Source organism: Nerophis lumbriciformis, linkage group LG28 (genome assembly GCF_033978685.3).
Source record: "Nerophis lumbriciformis linkage group LG28, RoL_Nlum_v2.1, whole genome shotgun sequence".
NCBI lineage: Eukaryota > Metazoa > Chordata > Actinopteri > Syngnathiformes > Syngnathidae > Nerophis > Nerophis lumbriciformis.
The window spans coordinates 17,783,067-17,808,863 of record NC_084575.2 but is presented as its reverse complement, the minus strand read 5'-3'; the positions used below and the strand labels follow the sequence as shown (position 1 = coordinate 17,808,863).

At 40.0% G+C, this 25,797-nt stretch overlaps 1 protein-coding gene across 8 annotated transcripts in view; it reads right to left on the bottom strand.

Annotated features, from left to right (window-relative positions):
- Positions 1 to 25,797, bottom strand: part of tafa4b (TAFA chemokine like family member 4b) — a 159,311-nt gene that overhangs the window by 33,655 nt on the left and 99,859 nt on the right. For all 8 annotated transcript variants that reach the window (XM_061923810.2, XM_061923812.1, XM_061923809.2 and 5 more), the window contains one exon: positions 9,058 to 9,213. In XM_061923810.2, coding sequence (XP_061779794.1) covers positions 9,058 to 9,213 — 156 coding nt within the window. The remainder of the gene's footprint in view (positions 1 to 9,057; positions 9,214 to 25,797) is intronic.

Sequence of the window (25,797 nt, the reverse complement as noted above, 5' to 3'; positions counted from 1 at the left end):
CGCAAATTCGCAGCCACACTTCCGTCAGTCTACCCCAGGGCAGCTGTGGCTACGAAAGTAGCTTATCACCACCAGGTGTGAATGAATGATGGGTTCTCACTTCTCTGTGAAGTGCTTTGAGTGTATAGAAAAGTGCTATATAGTGAGCAAGCCACAACGGCTTGTGCAGCCCTTTGAGACACTCGTGATTTAGGGCTATATACGTAAAGATTGATTGATTTTTATATAAATCGAATCCATTGTTATTATTATTATGTTATTGGGATGTGAGAAGAAGACAGAATACTCTGAGAAACCCACGCATCCACAGGAAGAAAATGCAAACACCCACACAGAAGATGCCCATACAGAGATATGAACACTCCATCTGAGGCCTACATGCTTCAGTAGTTTATGTTCACCATTTCATTTGTCATTTATTTTCTTTTTTCAGGTGCAACTGTTCACCCCCAAGGATCATAAGGCACCACACATTTATTTCCCATCCTTCATAAACCAGGAAGTAACCTGATAAATAACTAACAGATGGACATTTACCTGAAAAGATGTAAACATTTGTATGAAGATTAGTTCTCAATACTTCACTTTCTAGTTTGTATATCATGCTGAGAAACAGCATCCTCTGCAGTGAAAATGTATCTTTTTTTTTTTTTGACCAAAAACAAATGTATACTGCTGATGACGCTGGTTCTCAGGAATATATATCTGGTTATGTACACATCACACCGTTAATAAATTTAAATACTATTGTTGATGTACTTATGTGCAAGGATTAAAGCCCACATTTGGTTAGGATAACTTTTGTTTTTAAAGTATTTTTGCAGAAGGCATGTGATCACAAACCCAACCTGCACTACTGGCACTCTGAGCCTAACTGAACTTGGCAGAATCAATTGACGTAAAAACGGTTGCAGTTTTCTCGATGCCAGTAACAGTGTAACAGAAAAAAGCCCACACAATTTGGCTCCACTGACACAGGCACACAATCTGAAAGCCATTAGTAAATTCTCCCAAGGCATGCTGCCACACAAACACTGTGTTTGTCCTGCAGAATGTTCTTAAATATGCTAACCTCCAGACCTGTTTGCTGGCTGATTGTTAATTACAACTTTTGTCCATGACTGATGTAAAACTCTTTCCAAAACACAAAATAATGTTTCACCCCCTAATAATGCATATGTAAAAGTTTATTGATATTTATGTATTTTCCTTACATAAACTGGGCTGAATATAAAAAACGTATTATTGATGTATATAAGAAAATAGGGGTGTCTTAGAATAGTCGACGATTCGATTCGTTAAAGTCTGATTCGACTCTCAATCGGACACTGTAGCCCCCGTCAATCTTCCTCCATCAGTGCAAGGGAAATGAGTTGAGTACCCAAGACCCCCCGTTGGCAGGATGTTTTGAGGTGGAGGATGTGTGACCCACCAGAATAAGCCGTCTCGGCCCAGGGGTGTAGCTTCGACCAGTTTGCTCAGGCAGGAGGCTTCCCTCACTACATCCATGCGGCAACGGAATTGATCCTTCCACAGGTTTACATACATAAACCTTGTTAAGACTTTTACTTCCTCAAAATCAGGGGTCTGAAACCCGTATTTTGTGGTACTTTTTTGTGTGTGCGTGTGTAATTGCGGCACTTACACCCTTGGTGGCCAAAAGTTAGGAGATAAATAAAAGTATGATGATCTTAAATCTCACTCGAAAGAACATTATCTACAACTAGAAAACCACTCAGAGAGCGCAGACCTCTGCCAGGCCCTACCTCCCAATAGTACAGGGGTCGGCAACCTTCAGCACACAAATAAATATTTGAGCCCATTTCCCACCAAATAAGACCCACCTCGAGCTGCATACTCTGTTTGATTTCCTAAAATGCTGATAACACCACTTATAGTTTCATTACACTTATACGCATTTATGAAATCAAATACTAATTAATAATTTATCCGAGCAATGTGTGATTCTTTGAACTCTCCAAACAAGGGGAAGTGAGACAGCGTACCTCTCTGCCAAACACGGTCATTTTGCGCTCAAACACCCGCCAAGATTTCCTCCAGCATCTGCAGGGCTGTGCCTTCTTTTTTTCTGAAGACTTTTGTTGAGCGTGTTAAGTTGGGGCTGTCATATCCACCATGAAGTACAACTTTTCCAGCCCCTCTGGCTGTTCTAGCTCAAGGAATGGGAGCTCTTTGCTTTCCAGGAAAGTTTTTACATGCTGCCTCCCCCCTGGACAGCCACCAGACTATATTGCGCAGCAGGAGATCGGAATATGTGCTTTCAACTTCTTCCAATAATGAACGGAACGGTCCGTGGTTTAATTGTTTTGCCATTATTTTGTTCACTGTCTGAATGACAAGATTGATCTGTCCATTGCTAGCTTACCTCGGATCGACTGCTAAAAACAATATAATTGTTTGGCAGCAAGCGATGACACGTAGGGGATGTGATGCACATTTCGATTGACAAAACATTAAAGGGTAACATTATCACCAGACCTATGTAAGCGTCAATATATACCTTGATGTTGCAGAAAAAAGACCATATATTTTTTTAACCGATTTCCGAACTCTAAATGGGTGAATTTTGGCGAATTAAACGCCTTTCTAATATTCGCTTTTGGAGCGATGACGTCACAACGTGGCGTCACATCCGGAAGCAATCCGCCATTTTCTCAAACACCGAGTCAAATCAGCTCTGTTATTTTCCGTTTTTTTGACTGTTTTCCGTACCTTGGAGACATCATGCCTCGTCGGTGTGTTGTCGGAGGGTGTAACAACACGAACAGGGACGGATTAAAGTTGCACCAGTGGCCCAAAGATGCGAAAGTGGCAAGAAATTGGACGTTTGTTCCGCACACTTTACCAACAAAAGCTATGCCACGACAGAGATGGCAAGAATGTGTGGATATCCTGCGACACTCAAAGCAGATGCATTTCCAACGATAAAGTCAAATAAATCTACCGCCAAACCCCCATTGAATCTGCCGGAGTGTGTCAGCAATTCAGGGACAAAAGACCTCGGTAGCACGGCAAGCAATGGCGGCAGTTTGTTCCAGCAGACGAGCGAGCTAAACCCCCTATCGACCCTAGCTTCCCTGGCCTGCTGACATCAACTCCAAAACTGGACAGATCAGCTTTCAGGAAAAGAGCGCGGATGAGGGTATGTCTCCAGAATATATTAATTGATGAAAATTGGGCTGTCTGCACTCTCAAAGTGCATGTTGTTGCCAAATGTATTTCATATGCTGTAAACCTAGTTCACATTTGTTAGTTTCCTTTAATGCCAAACAAACACATACCAATCGTTGGTTAGAAGGCGATCGCCGAATTCGTCCTCGCTTTCTCCCGTGTCGCTGGCTGTCGTGTCGTTTTCGTCGGTTTTGCTTGCATACGGTTCAAACCGATATGGCTCAATAGCTTCAGTTTCTTCTTCAATTTCGTTTTCGCTACCTGTCTCCACACTACAACCATCCGTTTCAATACATTCGTAATCTGTTGAATCGCTTAAGCCGCTGAAATCCGAGTCTGAATCCGAGCTAATGTCGCTAAAGCTTGCTGTTCTTTCCGCCATGTTTGTTTGTGTTGGCTTCACTATGTGACGTCACAGGAAAATGGACGGGTGGTTAAAATCAGGCACTTTGAAGCTTTTTTTAGGGGTATTGCGTGATGGGTAAAATTTTGAAAATAACTTCTAAAAATATAATAAGCCACTGGGAACTGATTTTTAATGGTTTTAACCATTCTGAAATTGTGATAATGTTCCCCTTTAAAATAGGTTTTATTTTTATATTGCAAGATCACTGAGCTCTCCAAAACAACAACTGTTACTTAAAAATAAACTAACTTGTCCCTTTTGGGGTCGCGGGGGTGCTGGAGCCTATCTCAGCTGAATTCGGGCAGAAGGCGGTGTACACCCTGGACAAATAGCCATTATTTATTAACAATTTGTTTCAAAGCCAAAGGGAGCCATAGCGAAGACATGAAAGAGTCGCGTGTGGCTCCAGAGCTGTGGGTTGCCGACCCCTGCAATAGTAAAAAAAAGTCCTAAATCCAGGCGGTGATCCGGATCAGCCCCCAAATCTAATCACTTGGTTCTTATCCCATTTCTGACATTTCTTAAAAGTTCCATCAGAATATCTGCATAACCTTTGGAACTATCTGTAGAGGAATGAAAGAAAGAGAGTTAACAAGAGCTCAGATGGTACAATGGCCTTACAGAAACTTGAGAGTTCCTAGTACGAATCCAGCTTCCGCCATCCGAGTCACTGCCATTATGTCCTTGGGCAAGACCCTTCACCCATCTTGCTCTCATGTATATAGTAAACGTTTTAGGTCTTTGAGTTGAACTCATTAAAAATGGGAGCAAAAACAAAAGTGTTGTGTTTTATATTTTTGTTCAGTATAATTATTTATGAATGAGTTAGTCATTTTTGTTGTTCTTAAGCACAAGCTTGAATTAACTTAAGATGCATTTAAAAGTCAAAGGAAACATTAGAGCCATTATGTAGGTGTGCTATTTATAATCCGACTAGTCGACTAATCGTTAAGATAATTGATGACCAGTCAACTATCAAAACAGTCGTTAGTTGCAGCCCTGCACTCTACCCCAAGCGACCCCAAGGTAAATTGAGTATGCGACCCCAGCTCAAGATAGTCAAGTTTGATCGTCTTCTCGGTGCTCCGCCAGAGCTAAAGCTGAACCACAGCAAGCCCCATTCGAGGACCTCACTAAACCGGGGATTCTGAAATTGTGGTATGTGTACCACAATGCGGGCTCCATCTATCTCCAAAAATCACTTGATTGAAGTACAGTGTTTTTTTTTACTTTTTTCCAAACACAGTGTTCTTGTTCTGTGTGTAATGTAACAGTGGCCAAAAATATTAAATACACATGTTAAATAAAACCTCTGCCTTGTTTTTAATGAATACTAAGACCTACTATGCTACTGTATTTTAATGTTGATCATTATTGTCGTACTTGGACAAACAATATTTTTCTGAGGTGGTACTTGGTGAAAAAAGTTTGAGAACCACAGCATTAAACTTAAGTTTACCGTGTTTATTTGTTTATCTGGGTGTTTTAGCCCTTTTCTTTGAGGTGGAAACAGTCACACATGTAATCAGTTTATTTGTGGGGATTCCCATTAGCCCTGCTTCTAAAACAAATCAGATTCACCTACAAAAATTATTTGTCGAAGAAACAAGAAAACGAATAGAGTTGAGATCAGATGGCAACAAAGATCCATCCATCCATCCATTTTCTACCGCTTATTCCCTTCGGGGTCGCGGGGGGCGCTGGATCCTATCTCAGCTACAATCGGGCGGAAGGCGGGGTACACCCTGGACAAGGTCGCCACCTCATCGCAGGGCCAACACAGATAGACAGACAACATTCACACTCACATTCACACACTAGGGCCAATTCACACACAGAAGATACTACAAATAACAACAGAAGAAATTAACAAATTAAAAAGATGGTTTGCCAGAACAGACTATCGTTGAATCTCAGTAAAACTAAAATAATGTTATTTGGTAACAGTAGAAGAGAAAGTCAAACACAAAAACAAATAGACGGAATAGAAATTGAAAGAGTAAATGAAACCAAATTTCTAGGTATAATGATTGATGATAAATTGAACTGGAAATCTCACGTAAAAAATATACAACATAAAGTAGCAAGAAACACGTCAATAATGAATAAAGCAAAACATGTTCTAGACAAAAAAATCACTTCATATTCTCTACTGCTCACTAGTGTTACCATATCTGAGTTACTGTGTAGAAATATGGGGAAATAATTACAAAAGTACACTTCATTCATTAACGGTGTTACAAAAAAGATCAGTTAGAATAATACATAATGTTGGATATAGAGAACACACAAATCCTTTATTTATTGAATCAAAGATACTGAAATTCTACGACATAGTGAATTTGCAAACAGCTAAAATTATACACAAAGCAAACTATAACCTGCTACCCAAGAATATACAACAATTCTTCTCAAAAAAAGAGGAGAAATATAATCTTAGAGAGAAATGTAATTTAAAACATTTGTATGCACGTACAACACTTAAGACCTTCAGTATATCAGTATGTGGAATTAAATTATGGAATGGATTAAGCAAAGCAATCAAACAATGTACTAATATGATCCACTTCAAGAAACTCTTCAAACTTAAAGTGTTTACAAAGTAAAAAGAAGAAGAACCATGATAAACATTCTGAATTTATTTAACTCATCCATTCTTTCATTCTTTCACTCACAAAATAATCTTACTTATCTCAACATATGAAATGTAACTTACTTCACCAATTATTATTTATTTACTTATTTTTATTGTGATTACTTATGGAGTATATTGTGAATAAATTGAGAACAGGAAGTGAACAAAAGTTTTAGCAACTGTTATGTAAAAGAAAAGGGGTAGGATTAAATAAGCTCTGCTTCTTCCTACTCTTTTTCGAACATGTTGAAAAGAGAAACTGGAGATTGTGATGTATCATGTTGTATGCTTGCATGTTCGAAATAAACTCAAACTCAAACTCAATTTAGTGTTGCCAATCAACGTATCCCCAGGTGCATGGCAACAAAGATACAAGTCAAAAACAAGATGCGGTCGTTTTAGTCCTAAGAAAAATAAACAAATATGAGACAAATTGTGCTGATTTGAAAATAGTTTGGCCCACAGTAATGGGCCTCGCAAGACTGCAGCCGGTAATGGGACCCGCTGCCATTTACTCCTCTTTCAGCCACATCAATAATGCAAGTCCATTTACACCACAGTCATTCTGCAAAGGCTGGCAACAGAGTTAGGTTTGTTTCTCTCCATCAGCGAAGATCGTGAGAGGCGCTGGTGTATGCAGGTGGGTGTGTGCTGAGGTGGGATCTTTTGTAAGTGTGAACTCTAAGGTCATGCGTGACTCCCGAGATGAGTGCTGCTGAGCACGGAAGTCAGAACTGAGAGGCCGTGAGATTTGGATAAAATGAAAGCCCTTGCTAACACGTGCAATGAGACTTTTTTGTGGGCATGCATTTGCAAGGGTGGAGTGATAAAGACAATCTACAAGTAATTATCACTGAGAGACTTTTAGTCACTCATCCCTCTTATTAGTGCATTTGCTTCTATTCGCTATCGTTCCTTCCTATTAGCAAACTTGGTCAAGTCTAAACCAAATTTCACATTGCTCCTTATTTATCCCAAATTCCATTACCAAACAATCATTGTTGCTATGGTTGCCTGATTTCATCATTATCAAGGCACTGCGCTCATTCAGGAACTCATCAGAGAGGTTAAACAACAAATCTAGTTCTTTATTGGGGGAAAAGGGTGTTAACATGAACAAGGTTGTGATTTGAATGGGAAAAGCACCTTCTACTGGCCTAATGAAGGTATAGCATCACTGGCATTTAAGTCGAATGAACACATTTGGTTTTGTTGAGTTACTGTTAGATGTATCTTAAAAGTTAGAATTATGATGATACTCAAAACCATTCTGGCAAAGGTCTGGCATTGAATAACACACCAGGATGTACTCAACTGTATGTATATATACACAGTACAGTAGTACCTCGGTTTTTGTTAGTAATACGTTCTTAAAAGCCTGCCGAAAACCGAATTACACGAAAAAAGATCACCAAAAAATAATGTAAATCCAATGAATCTGTTCCAGACACCGAAACTATTAACATGAAACACATTTTATTAGGGAATAATTACAGTTATAAATGCAGGAAACAATACAATATGTATAAATGATGGATTAAATGTATACATTAACATTTATTACCCCTTTTATCTTTATTAAAAAACAAACAGCCAAGGGGACGCAACCTTTGTACTTTGCGCTGAGTTCTTTATTGAATTCAATGCTGTTTCTCGCCTTCTTTATCAAAGATAAACTTGCATTATATCCAAGAACGCACAACTTTATTTACATCAACATGCGCTAGACAGGGCTTTACGGAACAACATGCCTCACTGTCAGGAGTGTGCTACAACTCGCAACTTTCTTTAGTCCTGTGGTGGATTATTTTGCAGTCATTCTTAATAAAAGAAGCACAGAGAGTGAGTCACGAACGCGTGGAACTCTTTGATTTCACGGAATGATACATGGCGGCATGATAACTGAGACAGCACACAAAAACCAGGGCAAACTTTTGTCAAAAATTTCAGTCAAAAACCAAAACATTGTGCAATAGAGGTCAACCCAGACACTCCTGTATATACTATTTGGTATAGTGTATCATATTTGGTATAATATATCTACAATTACTCCATTACAGTTTCCTTTTGTTTTTGTAGGAGTATTTTGAATAATACTTTTTACTTTTATGTGACCATTTTTTGGGGAAAAAAACACCACTTTTACTCCATTACATTGAGATTCATTCCAGCTAGAGAAAACGTTGCAGTAAATTGTAGATGTTTCTTTTTTTTTAACAGTGCATATGGCAACAGCTCAGTTATAAGTGACTGTAAAATGTGCATCTATCGTGGTACCGTTTACCCTTGCTTGTTTTTTAAAATACAATTCTAAATATTTGTTGCCCTAAATTAAGCATTTTCAAGCATAACAAAGGCTTAATGAACTAAAAATATCACTACTACATTAGTATTGACCACTAGATGAGAGCAAACCAATCAGAGCGTGCTGCCACTGATTGGCTCAGTCTCAGGCAGCATTACTAAATTGGAGGAAACAAGTCTAAAGGTGACTATGTGGGTGTTATTTTAAGTCTAGAGGGCTTTAATAATGTGCCTTGGTCAGGCCCGGAATCAATTAACAACGATAAATAATTCCTTATTCCTTACTGATGTCTCAAGAAGGGTAGAAATACAGGAACACACACACACACACACGATAACTCGCGCACACAAACCAGCTATGGTTATAGTGCAAATACCATTAAAAAATAGCTAATAAATAAATCAGAAATTACTAATCAGTTACTCAGTATTTCAGTAGTTTTTTCACTGAATATTTATTTTTTCGCTTTTTACCTTTACTTGAGTCATATAACTAGTGGTGTTGTAAAGTTGTGTTTACCTTCCACACATGAGGGTCTAGCTCTGGTGGTGCCAGCGACCTGCCCGGGGAAACAGGAACACTTGACAGTTTGGGAACGCTCCTCAATCTTATTCTTATTACAGCAGCGATGGATAGCCACGACCTCACATGTCCCCTGCTTCACCTGGTAGGAGACTGCAGACAGACAGAGAAGAGATTATTTACCACAAACTCAAATACATTAAGAGAGGCATTTGATGGAGGTATTATGGCAGGGGTGTCCAAACTTTTTGACTTGGCGGCTGCATTGGGCTAAAAAAAATGTGGCCGGGGGCCAAAAGCGGATAGAATGTACAGTAACAATATACATATATATATAAAAATATATAAATATCGGTGGAGAGAATACTTCGAAGACCTCCTCAATCCCACCAACACGTCTTCCTATGAGGAAGCAGTGCCTGGGGAGTCTGTGGTGGGCTCTTCTATTTCTGGGGCTGAGGTTGCTGAGGTAGTTAAAAAGCTCCTCGGTGGCAAGGCCCCGGGGGTGGATGAGATCCGCCCGGAGTTCCTTAAGGCTCTGGATGCTGTGGGGCTGTCTTGGTTGACAAGACTCTGCAGCATCGCGTGGACATCGGGGGCGGTACCTCTGGATTGGCAGACCGGGGTGGTGGTTCCTCTCTTTAAGAAGGGGAACCGGAGGGTGTGTTCTAACTATCGTGGGATCACACTCCTCAGCCTTCCCGGTAAGGTCTATTCAGGTGTACTGGAGAGGAGGCTACGCCGGATAGTCGAACCTCGGATTCAGGAGGAACAGTGTGGTTTTCGTCCTGGTCGTGGAACTGTGGACCAGCTCTATACTCTCGGCAGGGTCCTTGAGGGTGCATGGGAGTTTGCCCAACCAGTCTACATGTGCTTTGTGGACTTGGAGAAGGCATTCGACCGTGTCCCTCGGGAAGTCCTGTGGGTAGTGCTCAGAGAGTATGGGGTATCGGACTGTCTGATTTTGGCGGTCCGCTCCCTGTATGATCAGTGTCAGAGCTTGGTCCGCATTGCCGGCAGTAAGTCGGACACGTTTCCAGTGAGGGTTGGACTCCGCCAAGGCTGCCCTTTGTCACCGATTCTGTTCATAACTTTTATGGACAGAATTTCTAGGCGCAGTCAAGGCGTTGAGGGGATCCGGTTTGGTGGCTGCAGGATTAGGTCTCTGCTTTTTGCAGATGATGTGGTCCTGATGGCTTCATCTGGCCAGGATCTTCAGCTCTCGCTGGATCGGTTCGCAGCCGAGTGTGAAGCGACTGGGATGAGAATCAGCACCTCCAAGTCCGAGTCCATGGTTCTCGCCCGGAAAAGGGTGGAGTGCCATCTCCGGGTTGGGGAGGTGACCCTGCCCCAAGTGGAGGAGTTCAAGTACCTCGGAGTCTTGTTCACGAGTGAGGGAAGAGTGGATCGTGAGATCGAAAGGCGGATCGGTGCGGCATCTTCAGTAATGCGGACGCTGTATCGATCCGTTGTGGTGAAGAAGGAGCTGAGCCGTAAGGCAAAGCTCTCAATTTACCGGTCGATCTACGTTACCTATGGTCATGAGCTGTGGGTTATGACCGAAAGGACAAGATCACGGGTACAAGCGGCCGAAATGAGTTTCCTCCGCCGGGTGGCAGGGCTCTCCCTTAGAGATAGGGTGAGAAGCACTGTCATCCGCGGGGAGCTCAAAGTAAAGCCGCTGCTCCTCCACATGGAGAGGAGCCAGATGAGGTGGTTCGGGCATCTGGTCAGGATGCCACCCGATCGCCTCTCTTGGGAGGTGTTTAGGGCACGTCCGACCGGTAGGAGGCGACGGGGAAGACCCAGGACACGTTGGGAAGACTATGTCTCCCGGCTGGCCTGGGAACGCCTCGGGATCTCCCGGGAAGAGCTGGACGAAGTGGCTGGGGAGAGGGAAGTCTGGGCTTCCCTGCTTAGGCTGCTGCCCCCGCGACCCGACCTCGGATAAGCGGAAGAAGATGGATGGATGGATGGATATATATAAAAAAAAAGATATTAATATATTATATACATATGATACATTTAAATTAGGGCTGTCAATGTTAACGCGTTAACACATGTGATTAATAAAAAAATGTATCGTGTTACTATAAATTAATGATGATTAATCAAAGCGTATGTTTTGACCTACGCCTGAAGGCAGCGCGCATTGTGCAAGGAGTGATCACGTCACACACCAATGATAGTTAGAGTGATGTCTTCTGCACCCACTGTCGCTTCAAAATAAACCTCAATGGAACTTTACATAAAACTAAGGTAATTAGTATTGCACAGACAAACTTTCTTATTGGCGCACATCAACTTTAAAATAGCATCCTAAAGCGAAACATGAACGTGATGATGGTGCCGCAAGCATGAAATGGGGTTGCCAAACATCCTTTGAAAAAAGAAATCGCCCCGTATTTAGAAACAAAAGTATTCGTTCCGTATTGAGCTGTCAAGGGACGCACTTTGTCCAGTACCGGTATTTGTAATAACTAAGTGGCCAACAGAGACGATTATTTTGTTTTCATGTTTGGTTAAGCAGGAAATATTAACATTTAAGACAAAAAAATCAAAAATCTGCAGTTAATTCTTACTATACTTACTGTCAACTGTAAGTTTTGAGCAAATCAGTTACTTGCAGTCCAATAAAACATTTAGAAATCGTTCCTATATGACATTCGGACAACAAAATTGCATTTGTACCCAAATATTAGGGTATTTAAAAAAATAATAAGCAAATAATAATCTGTGATTAATCAGAATTAGAGTGTGATTAATCTGATTTAAAAAGTAATCACTTGACAGCCCTAATGTATATACCGAATTTTTCGGACTATAAGTCGCACCGGCCGAAAATATATAATAAAGAAGGAAAAAAACATATATAAGTCGCGCTGGAGTATAAGTCGCATTTTTTGGGGAAATTTATTTGATAAAACCCAACACCAAGAATAGACATTTGAAAGGCAATTTAAAATAAATAAAGAATAGTGAACAACAGGCTGAACAAGTGTACGTTATATGACGCATGAATAACCAATTGAGAACGTGCCTGGTATGTTAACGTAACATATTATGGTAAGAGTCATTCAAATAACTATAACATATAGAACATGCTATACGTTTACCAAACAATCTGTCACTCCTAATCGCTAAATCCCATGAAATCTTATACGTCTAGTCTCTTATGTGAATGAGCTAAATAATATTATTTGATATTTTACGGTAATGTGTTAATAATTTCAAACATAAGTCGTAGTGGTACACTAACTTCAGTTGTTTTTTTTATATTACCTATTACAACTAGAGATGTCCGATAAAGGCTTTTTTGCCGATATCCGATATTCCGATATTGTCCAACTCTTAATTACCGATTCCGATATCAACCAACACCGATATATACAGTCGTGGAATGAACACATTATTATGCCTAATTTTGTTGTGATGCCCCGCTGGATGTATTAAACAATGTAACAAGGTTTTCCAAAACAAATCAACTCAAGTTATGGAAAAAATGCCAACATGGCACTGCCATATTTATTATTGAAGTCACAAAGTGCATTATTTTTTTTAACATGCCAGAAAACAGCAGCTTGGAATTCGGGACATGCTCTCCCTGAGAGAGCATGAGGAGGTTGAGGTGGAGGCGGGTAGGGGGTAGCGGGGGGTGTATATTGTAGCGTCCCGGAAGAGTTAGTGCTGCAAGGGATTCTGGGTATTTGTTCTGTTGTGTTTATGTTGTGTTACGGTGCGGATGTTCTCCCGAAATGTGTTTGTCAGTATTGTTTGGTGTGGGTTCACAGTGTGGCGCATAGTTGTAACAGTGTTAAAGTTGTTTATATGACCACCCTTAGTGTGAACTATATGGCTATTGATCAATTTGCCTTGCATTCACTTGTGTGTGTGTGTGAACAGCCGTAGATATTATGTGACTGGGCCGGCACGCAAAGGCAGTGTCTTTAAAGTTTATTGGCGCTCTGTACTTTTCCCTACATCCGTGTACACAGCGGCGTTTTAAAAAGTCATAAATTTACTTTTTGAAACCGATACCGATAATTTTGAAACCGATACCGATAATTTCCGATATTACATTTTAAAGCATTTATCGGCTGATAATATCGGACATCCCTAATTACAACTGTGTGTGCTGTCTCAGAGTGATCTTCACGTTTACACAGCTGTTTTTGCATGCAATCTGTGATTGCAACGCTTTAGGTCTGCATATTAATTTCATACAAAATTGAAGAGCGAAGTTTGCCAAACATGTAAAAATACAGTACAAACTGTGCTGGTACACTGTTACATAGATGCGTGTGCGCACACACACACACATGCATACACAAATAAACACATTACAACACTTTTTTTTTTACCACACAGCAGAGCGTTGATTGTGATGTAACAACAATCTTTTGTACCAAAAAAAACACCTCAGTTTGCATTGATTAAAGCAAGCTATAACAGACTGAACAACAACACATAACTTAAACAACCCCCTCCGCCCACATCAGACCATGACAACAATGCAATATGAAGTATAAATAATAAATCTTTGAATATTAAGAGTATGTGAAAGTTTGACTCCTACCTTGTTTACTTACTTTACGTAAAGTTTTGTAATCAATTAGAAATATCAAGCAGCTAAAATGCGCCAAACATGGGGAAGTAGTCTTTTGCATATCACCCATCATGCACTGTAATAGATTTATATATGTGTAATTTTTAAATATATATATATATATGTATTTTATAATGTCCACAAAGTTCAATAAGCAGAAGATGTGTTATGTGCAACTGTGTGTTGACTTTGTTGGTTACAGTTAATTTACACTATGAGTGGAGATAGTTGTCTGGATTGGGTCATATATATTGATGCTCTGTTCAAAATGCTCTCAAACGAAATTTGTGGTCAATAATCATTGATTCTATCATCGCCCTGAAGAAGGTGTGCATATCACGACAAATCAATGCTCAGGAAACTAAATTTTAGCAAAAATATAGCAAAGGGCCAATCTTTTTGTTAAACTTCCAAATCAGTGCACAGTGGACTAAATTTAGGCAAAAACATAGCCGAGGGCCAATCTTCTTGTTAGACTTGTGACGTCTCACGGGCTGCTCTGAAGACTCCGGTGGGCCGCATGTGGCCTGCGGGCCGTAGTTTGGACACCCCTGTTTTACAGTAATATTGTATGTTCTTGCTTTGCTGCAATCAGTTGTCTTTTGGAATGTGAATCTTTTTTTTTCTTAAACTACACAGGTGACTGTGAAAGCAAATAACAAATGATTAACTTTTAATTAAGATCATTTAGGTTATCGTAGCCTTTGATTTAAATGAAAAACACAGAGACTTTGTCAGCGTGCTGGTGTGCTCTTAAAAGTCATTCTTTTAAAATGCATAATTGTGTTTAACCTGACGCATTATAACAGCTTATAAACTACTTTGATTATACCTCCCTCAGGACTCTGGTCTGGTTAATTATAACATTCTCCTGACAGTAATGAGACAGAAGGACGCATTAAAACATCATATACATTTTGTTTTACACAAAGCTTCCATGGCGAGTGAATAAACACTATAATTTAGTGTGTGTAGGTGTGTGATGCTTCTTATTTCATGTATATTGTAACTGTAAAAAAGACTATCTATTGCTTTATTTAAAAAAAAATTACTGTACACCAGCAAATACTTGGCACCAGCATGTCTGCTGTGGAACCAAACAGTTCTCCACAACAAGACAATACATATCACATGTAATTATAGGGTATGGTGTAGTTAATTTGTTTCAGACATGCTTAACAAGTTACATTACATCACAGGGTCACATCGCACAGTTCAACATGCCTGAAAAGGAGTAGCAAGAATCAGAACTAATTTATTCCGACACCTTGTACTATCTATCACTAATGGTTCATTCTACATTAGGGCTGCAAATAAACAATTATTTTGATAGTTGACTAGTCAACGATTATCTTAACGGGGAACATTATCACCAGACCTATGTAAGCGTCAATATATACCTTGATGTTGCAGAAAAAAAGACCATATATTTTTTTAACCGATTTCCGAACTCTAACTGGGTGAATTTTGGCGAATTAAACACCTTTCTATTATTCGCTCATGGGAAGCAATCCGCTATTTTCTCAAACACCGAGTCAAATCAGCTCTGTTATTTTCCGTTTTTTTGACTGTTTTCCGTACCTTGGAGACATCATGCCTCGTCGGTGTGTTGTCGGAGGGTGTAACAACACGAACAGGGTTCAAGTTGCACCAGTGGCCCAAAGATGCAAAAGTGGCAAGAAATTGGACGTTTGTTCCGCACACTTTACCGACGAAAGCTATGCTACGACAGAGATGGCAAGAATGTGTGGATATCCTGCGACACTCAAACTAGATGCATTTCCAACGATAAAGTCAAAGAAATCTGCCGCCAGATCCCCATCGAATCTGCCGGAGTGTGTGAGCAATTCAAGGACAAAGGACCTCGGTAGCACGGCAAGCAATGGCGGCAGTTTGTTCCCGCAGACGAGCGAGCTAAACCCCCTGGATGTCTTGGCTCACACCGTCCCTTATGCCACCGAAGATGATCAAGAGAAGAATATCGACCCTAGCTTCCCTGGCCTGCTGACATCAACTCCAAAACTGGACAGATCAGCTTTCAGGAAAAGAGAGCGGATGAGGGTATGTCTACAGAATATATTAATTGATGAAAATTGGGCTGTCTGCACTCTCAAAGTGCATGTTGTTGCCAAATGTATTTCATATGCTGTAAACCTAGTTCATAGTTGTTAGTTTCCTTTAATGCCAAACAAACACATACCAATCGTTGGTTAGAAGGCGATCGCCGAATTCGTCCTCGCTTTCTCCCGTGTCGCTGGCTGTCGTGTCGTTTTCGTCGGTTTCGCTTGCATACGGTACAAACCGATATGGCTCAATAGCTTCAGTTTCTTCTTCAATTTCGTTTTCGCTACCTGCCTCCACACTACAACCATCCGTTTCAATACATGCGTAATCTGTTAAATCGCTTAAGCCGCTGAAATCCGAGTCTGAATCCGAGCTAATGTCGCTATACCTTGCTGTTCTATGCGCCATGTTTGTTTGTGTTGGCATCACTATGTGACGTCACAGGAAAATGGACGGGTGTATATAACGATGGTTAAAATCAGGCACTTTGAAGCTTTTTTTTAGGGATATTGCGTGATGGGTAAAATTTTGAAAAAAACTTTGAAAAATAAAATAAGCCACTGGGAACTGATTTTTAATGGTTTTAACCCTTCTGAAATTGTGATAATGTTCCCCTTTAACGATTAGTCAAATAATAGGATAATAAAGCGTATACATATTTAATGGCTCTCATTTTTCCATCGACTTCTAAATGCAGCTTAAGTTATTTTAGGCATGTGCTTACAAACAAGAAAGATGACTAATTCATTCATATATATTGATTTATACTGTAACTGTGATGCTCATTCAGCTGTTACAAAATTAAAATGACTATTGAAATGGTGTCCATATAAAAGAAAGGAAAGGCAAAGTGCTGAAAAAAACAACTAACCTTGTTTATGTATTGAAAAAAAAAACAATTGAAATAGCAGCAATGAAAACAAACAAAACACAATCTCTTAACTTCCTCAAAAAGAAAAGCATTTTGTTATGTTTAAAAAGCTGCATAATATGTTGACTATTGCTTAACTTTTGGCAGTTTTAGCACTCTTATAGACTCAATGTGTAGAATTCTGTATTTGCTTGATTCTTAAAATGTTGGCTATTTAATAGATTTTATGTTTAATCTTATGATAGTTCCTCCGCATTTGTGCCTGCCTGTCTGTGTGTTCGCGTTTGTGCCTTTTTAACAGCATTGCAAATTGACGCTGCTTTAAAACGTACTTGAATTGATGTAGACGAAGTTTAGCTGGCTGACTGTGGCTAAAATGATAGTTAGTCTTTTTTCACACCACTTCGTCTCACTCTTGTTAGCTAAGTAGCAAGGTAGAAACTAATTTCAGTTTTGTAATAAAGCGGTGTTGTGCCTTGGTAGGTGCGGCGGTTTTGGTTTGCAAAATAGTTAGCTAGTGATTTAAAATAAGCTTGGCAATTAATTGTTAAATGTCCATTTGTGTACAATAGCATCTCGAAATAAATTTAAGTAAATTCCAGTATAGTTAGTTTTTTCCGAAAAGTCTTTTTGACTTGTTCCACAGACGGCCTTAGAAACTATTTCGTCCCCTTGGCATACCTGTCAACACTATCATATTTTACCTGCTTGCCCACCCCCCTCTTGTTTAAATAGTTTCCTACGAATTCCCATTTTTTTAACCCAAACACGGCATCTATTATACAGTTCCTCCAAATGCCTGAATTCGTAGCAGCTTTTTAAGAAAGTTGTGGTAAAAGTTGCAATGTTTTTACAAATGTGATATCAATGTTTTGGGGTGGTATAGCTCGGTTGGTAGAGTGGCCGTGCCAGCAACTTGAGGGTTCCAGGTTCGATCCCCGCTTCCGCCATCCTAGTCACTGCCGTTGTGTCCTTGGGCAAGACACTTTACCCACCTGCTCCCAGTGCCACCACACTGGTTTAAATGTAACTTAGATATTGGGTTTACACGATGAAAGCGCTTTGAGTCACTAGAGAAAAAGCGCTATATAAATATAATTCACTTCACTTTAATGTTTTAAGTGTTCCTTGTAAGCATAGGATTTAAACAAAAATACTGTGTTTTACTTGGCGCTGGAGACAGAACCTGGAAGAAGGACTGAACAAGATTTAATTTATTGTTACACATTACTGTCCCTGCTTTGTGTATACAATAATTGTTGAATTACTGGAAGGACAGATAAGAGTGGAGAATATAACTACTGTAAAGACTTTTGTGGATTTTTTAAAACTTTTGAATTAGATCAAATTACACTGAGAAGGTGTGCAGACGTAACAGATAATGTAGAGACCACAAATAATTAATAAAAGCTTATCTGTATTATTGGCTTCTAAAGAGACCGTTGAGGACTCATCTTAAGACTTGCTGTGCACCTCTCAATCCTAAAACCATTTCGTGAGCAAACCCTCCAGGCGACGATGCAACCCATAAGCCTCTTTGCAGCCCCGTGAACGCCAGCTCAAGTGTCATTTATGAACGTGACTGAACACAGACTGTAGAACTTTTCGCGCTAAGCTCAATTAACTTTGCAGCAAGACACAAATGTGCGCACATAAACACAAAGACATACAATATACACGCTGCAGAGGATTCAATTTCTGCAGGCCGTGGACCCTCTCATCCTTTCTGACTTAAAGTTTGTTTGTTCTCTTCTCTACAGATCCTCATCAATGATCCCTCGCTTGAAAAGGATGCCCTTTTGCTATCATCCCTCCAATTCGGTTTTAGGAATATTGTTCTTATTTACATGTTGCCTCTAAGACAATTTTACCAGAACCATGTATGCTACCAGAATGATGCTGATGATGCATTTTATTGTGGACTTTGAATATCTCAAAGATTTTTACTGAATGCCTAATAAGTTTAATAGTGTCCCAATGGAAAAATATGGTAATAGGGAAAAGAGAGCCTAACAGACTAAAATATAATCTTATGTTATCTTCCAAGCTGACCTTACTTTTCACAATTAAACTGGAATCACATTAAAAATTGGTTATTTCTATTATGTGCAGTTTATCACAAATATTAAGTTCCTTTTTGTCATTGTTTTTTCAAGGCAATGAAAAAAAACTTGCCGTTTGTGCAGACTCTGCATTAAGAGTAATGAGAACGGTTGTATCTGTTTTATATGTATCTTATATTTAATACAGAGTAGGAATTAATTTGTGAAATTATTGTTTAATTATGCGTACAAAATATGTCAAAGCCAATGTTTGCCATTTAAATAGTGGTCTTTTCAGCAGATTGACTAAGTAATAAAAAGCTAGTGGACAATATTCATTTCCACAGCGTTTGGTTAGGGACGGCGTGGCGCAGTGGAAGAGTGGCCGTGCGCGACCCGAGGGTCCCTGGTTCAATCCCCACCTACTCCCAACCTCGTCATGTCCGTTGTGTCCTGAGCATGACACTTCACCCTTGCTCCTGATGGGTGCTGGTTAGCGCCTTGCATGGCAGCTCCCTCCATCAGTGTGTGAATGTGTGTGTGAATGGGTAAATGTGGAAGTAGTGTCGAAGCGCTTTGAGTACCTTGAAGGTAGAAAAGCGCTATACAAGTACAACCCATTTATCATTTATAAATGCATTTTGGCGTTTTATGTAAATTTTATCAATGTGTTAAACAATTGAACAAATTTATAATGAGTGTGATGCTAACTTTCGTTAATTGGGTCGTCCTTTGTATGTACTTGTAAGCATTAAGCGAGCAGCATAAGAGCCATTGTTGAGCTTGCATAGTTGCATTGCTTTGTTTTCAGCTTGTACCAAACTGTATTGTCGATTTAAAGGGGAACTGCACTTTTGCCTATTGTTCACTATCATTATGCAAGACAAAAACGGCTATTGGGAGTCACCGTTGTAGCCTTCAAAGCCATCTAAGACAACTTCAAAACCCTCCATCAACGTTTTGTATACACACCACAAGTCTATATATAATGTAGTAGCAGACACGTTCATAACAATATGTAATATGTTCAATATTTTGATCATTAATTAACTGACTTCTTCCGCGTGTTGATTTCTGTTTCCATAGAAGCGCACTTCCAACAACAAATGTGTGTTCCTACTTCCGGAAACAAAACGCTTGTATGTGTTCTACTCATGGCTGACTTGGACTTGGTAACAAACAACAAAGAGGACTATTTTTGGACACATGAAGATTCACAACCCTATTTTTTTTTAAGCTGAATGAACAAAGGATGAACTGCTGCTTCTAGAAGTCAACACAAAGAAGAGGGTATAACATATTTAATCGTGATGAATCACATTTTGTCCATAGTTAACTTAAAATTAATCACGATTAATCACAGAAAGATGTACATTTTCGTCATTAATAAGTGGACTCTAGACAGATGATGACTGCACAATTATTTGCTTTAATGAAATGCTTTTTTTAAACATTACGCTTTTTGAAACAGCTCGAGACGAAAAGGATATTAACATGTTTTTAAAGAGAATTAAAAAAAATAAGTGCAGTACGTTGGTGTTTTGCCATATTTTCTATTTTGTAGGAATACAGAATTTGTATTCTTGCTTTACAGGAGGAACACTTGCATTTAGACGAGAGGAACTATACTTCTATCTTTAGACAGCAGTTTCATGTATTAATAACACAAAATGTCGATCGTTAAGATCATGCTTTGATTGTCAAAGATCCGATCTTTGACAATACTTGCCAACCTTGAGACCTACGAATTCGGGAGATTGGGGGGGTGGGGGTTGGGCGGGGTCGGGGGAGGTGGGCGAGGCCGGGGGCCGGGGTTAAGGGGGAGGAGTATCGCTATAGCTGGAATTCACTGAAATTAAAGTATTTCTTATATTTATGTGGGCTTTGTACCGAGGATGTCGTTGTGGCTTGTGCAGCCCTTTGAGACACTTGTGATTTAGGGCTATATAAATAAACATTGATTGATTGATTGATTGATATTTAAACATACTACATACATATATACATATATACATATATATATATATATATATATATATATATATATATATATATATATATATATATACACACACACACACACACACACACACACAGGTAAAAGCCAGTAAATTAGAATATTTTGAAAAACTTGATTTATTTCAGTAATTGCATTCAAAAGGTGTAACTTGTACATTATATTTATTCATTGCACACAGACTGATGCATTCAAATGTTTATTTCATTTAATTTTGATGATTTGAAGTGGCAACAAATGAAAATCCAAAATTCCGTGTGGCACAAAATTAGAATATTACTTAAGGCTAATACAAAAAAGGGATTTTTAGAAATGTTGGCCAACTGAAAAGTATGAAAATGAAAAATATGAGCATGTACAATACTCAATACTTGGTTGGAGCTCCTTTTGCCTCAATTACTGCGTTAATGCGGCATGGCATGGAGTCGATGAGTTTCTGGCACTGCTCAGGTGTTATGAGAGCCCAGGTTGCTCTGATAGTGGCCTTCAACTCTTCTGCGTTTTTGGGTCTGGCATTCTGCATCTTCCTTTTCACAATACCCCACAGATTTTCTATGGGGCTAAGGTCAGGGGAGTTGGCGGGCCAATTTAGAACAGAAATACCATGGTCCGTAAACCAGGCACGGGTAGATTTTGCGCTGTGTGCAGGCGCCAAGTCCTGTTGGAACTTGAAATCTCCATCTCCATAGAGCAGGTCAGCAGCAGGAAGCATGAAGTGGCCTAAAACTTGCTGGTAGACGGCTGTGTTGACCCTGGATCTCAGGAAACAGAGTGTACCGACACCAGCAGATGACATGGCACCCCAAACCATCACTGATGGTGGAAACTTTACACTAGACTTCAGGCAACGTGGATCCTGTGCCTCTCCTGTCTTCCTCCAGACTCTGGGACCTCGATTTCCAAAGGAAATGCAAAATTTGCATGGTTGGGTGATGGTTTGGGGTGCCATGTCATCTGCTGGTGTCGGTCCACTCTGTTTCCTGAGATCCAGGGTCAACGCAGCCGTCTACCAGCAAGTTTTAGAGCACTTCATGCTTCCTGCTGCTGACCTGCTCTATGGAGATGGAGATTTCAAGTTCCAATAGGACTTGGCGCCTGCACACAGCGCAAAATCTACCCGTGCCTGGTTTACGGACCATGGTATTTCTGTTCTAAATTGGCCCGCCAACTCCCCTGACCTTAGCCCCATAGAAAATCTGTGGGGTATTGTGAAAAGGAAGATGCAGAATGCCAGACCCAAAAACGCAGAAGAGTTGAAGGCCACTATCAGAGCAACCTGGGCTCTCATAACACCTGAGCAGTGCCAGAAACTCATCGACTCCATGCCACGCCGCATTAACGCAGTAATTGAGGCAAAAGGAGCTCCAACCAAGTATTGAGTATTGCACATGCTCATATTTTTCATTTTCATACTTTTCAGTTGGCCAACATTTCTAAAAATCCCTTTTTTGTATTAGCCTTAAGTAATATTCTAATTTTGTGACACACGGAATTTTGGATTTTCATTTGTTGCCACTTCAAATCATCAAAATTAAATGAAATAAACATTTGAATGCATCAGTCTGTGTGCAATGAATAAATATAATGTACAAGTTACACCTTTTGAATGCAATTACTGAAATAAATCAAGTTTTTCAAAATATTCTAATTTACTGGCTTTTACCTGTATATACAAACCCCGTTTCCATATGAGTTGGGAAATTGTGTTAGATGTAAATATAAACAGAATACAATGATTTGTAAATCATTTTCAACCCATATTCAATTGAATGCACTACAAAGACAAGATATTTGATGTTCAAACTCATAAACTTTTTTTTTTTTTTTGCAAATAATATTTAACTTAGAATTTCATGGCTGCAACACGTGCCAAAGTAGTTGGGAAAGAGCATGTTCACCACTGTGTTACATGGCCTTTCCGTTTAACAACACTCAGTAAATGTTTGGGAACTGAGGAGACACATTTTTTAAGCTTCTCAGGTGGAATTCTTTCCGATTCTTGCTTGATGTACAGCTTAAGTTGTTCAACAGTCCGGGGGTGTCCGTTGTGGTATTTTAGGCTTCATAATGCGCCACACATTTTCAATGGGAGACAGGTCTGGACTACAGGCAGGCCAGTCTAGTACCCGCACTCTTTTACTATGAAGCCACGTTGATGTAACACGTGGCTTGGCATTGTCTTGCTGAAATAAGCAGGGGTGTCCATGGTAACGTTGCTTGGATGGCAACACATGTTGTTCCAAAACCTGTATGTACCTTACAGCATTAATGGCGCCTTCACAGATGTGTAAGTTACCCATGTCTTGGGCACTAATACACCCCCATACCATCACAGATGCTGGCTTTTCAACTTTGCGCCTATAACAATCCGGATGGTTCTTTTCCTCTTTGGTCCGGAGGACACAACATCCACAGTTTCCAAAAACAATTTGAAATGTGGACTCGTCAGACCACAGAACACTTTTCCACTTTGTATCAGTCCATCTTAGATGAGCTCAGGCCCAGCGACGCCAACGGCGTTTCTGGGTGTTGTTGATAAACGGTTTTTGCCTTGCATAGGAGAGTTTTAACTTGCACTTACAGATGTAGCGACCAACTGTAGTTACTGACAGTGGGTTTCTGAAGTGTTCCTGAGCCCATGTGGTGATATCCTTTACACATTGATGTCGCTTGTTGATGCAGTACAGCCTGAGGGATCGAAGGTCACGGGCTCAGCTGCTTACGTGCAGTGATTTCTCCAGATTCTCTGAACCCTTTGATGATATTACGGACCGTAGATGGTGAAATCCCTAAATTCCTTGCAATAGCTGGTTGAGAAAGGTTTTTCTTAAACTGTTAAACATTTTGCTCACGCAATTGTTGACAAAGTGGTGACCCTCGCCCCATCCTTGTTTGTGAATGACTGAGCATTTCATGGAATCTACTTTTATACCCAATCATGGCACCCACCTGTTCCCAATTTGCCTGTTCACCTGTGGGATGTTCCAAATAAGTGTTTGATGAGCATTCCTCAACTTTATCAGTATCTATTGCCACCTTTCCCAACTTCTTTGTCACGTGTTGCTGGCATCAAATTCTAAAGTTAATGATTAGTTGCAAAAAAAATGTTTTTTTATCAGTTTGAACATCAAATATGTTGTCTTTGTAGCATATTCAACTGAACACTGGTTGAAAATGATTTGCAAATCATTGTTTTTCGTTTATATTTACATCTAACACAATTTCCCAACTCATATGGAAACGGGATTTGTAGTACAGTAAACAGCAATGAAAACACTAACTGTACTGTACTTGCTGCATACTTGAAAAAAAAATAACACTTACCTTTCACTATTTGAGTAGCTTTTGTTCTGCCATTTGAGTACTGGCGAGCGATCTCTGAATCCGGGAACATATCCTTCACGGATTTGTTGAAAACATCCGCAAATGAGAACGGAATGTTGCTTGCAAGGTGGCCCATGATACTGCGTTGCCGCGGCAATGCCGCCACCTTGTGCTTCTCTGACCGTTCATGAGTGACTATATCCATTCGGCCACCGTGTTATGGGTTATAGATAAACCTATGGATAACGGAGACATATATAATAGTCTCCATTTCAGGTGAGAGGATGCTAAAGGCAGTGCCTTTAAGGCACGCCCCCAATATTGTTTGTCCGGCTGGAAATTTGGGATATTACAGCATGCCGTAGTTTTGAAGCAATGCATGATGGGAATCCGGATGTTGTGTGTCAGTGTATTAACGTCCCGGCTGGAATAAACACACGCTGAGAAATAGCTCCGTGCCTGCCTACTTTATGATAAACCTATGGATAACGGAGACATATATAATAGTCTCCTTTTCAGGTGAGAGACGACGCTAAAGGCAGTGCCTTTAAGGCACGACCCCAATATAGTTGTCCGGCTGGAAATCGGGAGATTTTCTGGAGAATGGTTGTCCCGGGAGACTTTCGGGAGAGGCACTGAAATTCGGGAGTCTCCCGGAAAATTCGGGAGGGTTGGCAAGTAGATGTTAGGTGATATTTCTTACTACATGATTAAATGTTTCTGATATTCCGTACTTTACATGTTGTACAAGTTAGTAGTAGTAGTTTATTTTGGACATGTTAAAAAAAAAAAAGAAAAAGAAAAAATAATGTAAAAAAGGAAATCATCTTTTTAACATTACAGTAAGGTACAGACATAGAAACAAATATTTCACAATGAAAACACATAAATGAAAACAATACATAATGGTAGTTTGCATGTTCTCCCCGTGACTGCGGGTACTCTGGCTTCCTACCACCTCCAAAGACATGCACCTGGGGATAGGTTGATTGGCAACACTAAATTGACCCTAGTGTGTGAATGTGAGTGTGAATGTTGTCAGTCTATCTGTGTTGGCCCTGCGATGCGGTGGCGACTTGTCCAGGGTGTACCCCGCATATATATATATATATATATATATATATATATATATATATATATATATATATATGTATGTGTGGGAAAAAAATCACAAGACTATTTCATCTCTACAGGCCTGTTTCATGAGGGGGGGTACCCTCAATCGTCAGGAGATTTTAATGGGAGCATTCGCATACCATGGTTTATATAGGGCACAGAGTGGGTGGGTACAGGCTGGCCTAGGGGCGTGGTGATTGGCTCATGTGTTACCTAGGAGGTGTTTCCGTCTATGGCGGCATGTTGTTACAATTTCGCTGCGCTTGTTGAGGGATGACAGGTCTGGACGGTAAATAACAAACAGTTTCTCTTTCAAGCATAGGTTGCATCTTTTATTACCACTATTGTAAGGTGTGCTGGATGCAAGAATTTGCCATGTTATTGAATATTCAACATTATTGTCTTTGAGGTCCCAAATGTGTTTGCTGAGTTCTGTGGTATTTCGCAGGTTTTTGTTCCTGAAAGAAGCCTTGTGATTGTTCCATCTGGTTTTGAATTCTCCCTCGGTTAATCCTACATATGTGTCGGATGTGTTAATGTCCTTGCGTATTACCTTAGATTGGTAGACAACTGATGTTTGTAAGCACCCCCCGTTGAGGGGGCAATCAGGTTTCTTTCGGCAATTACATCCTTTGTTGGTTTTGGAGTCGCTCTGTCTGAGGGCCGACGGCTCATTTGCAATTGTTTTGTTGTGGTT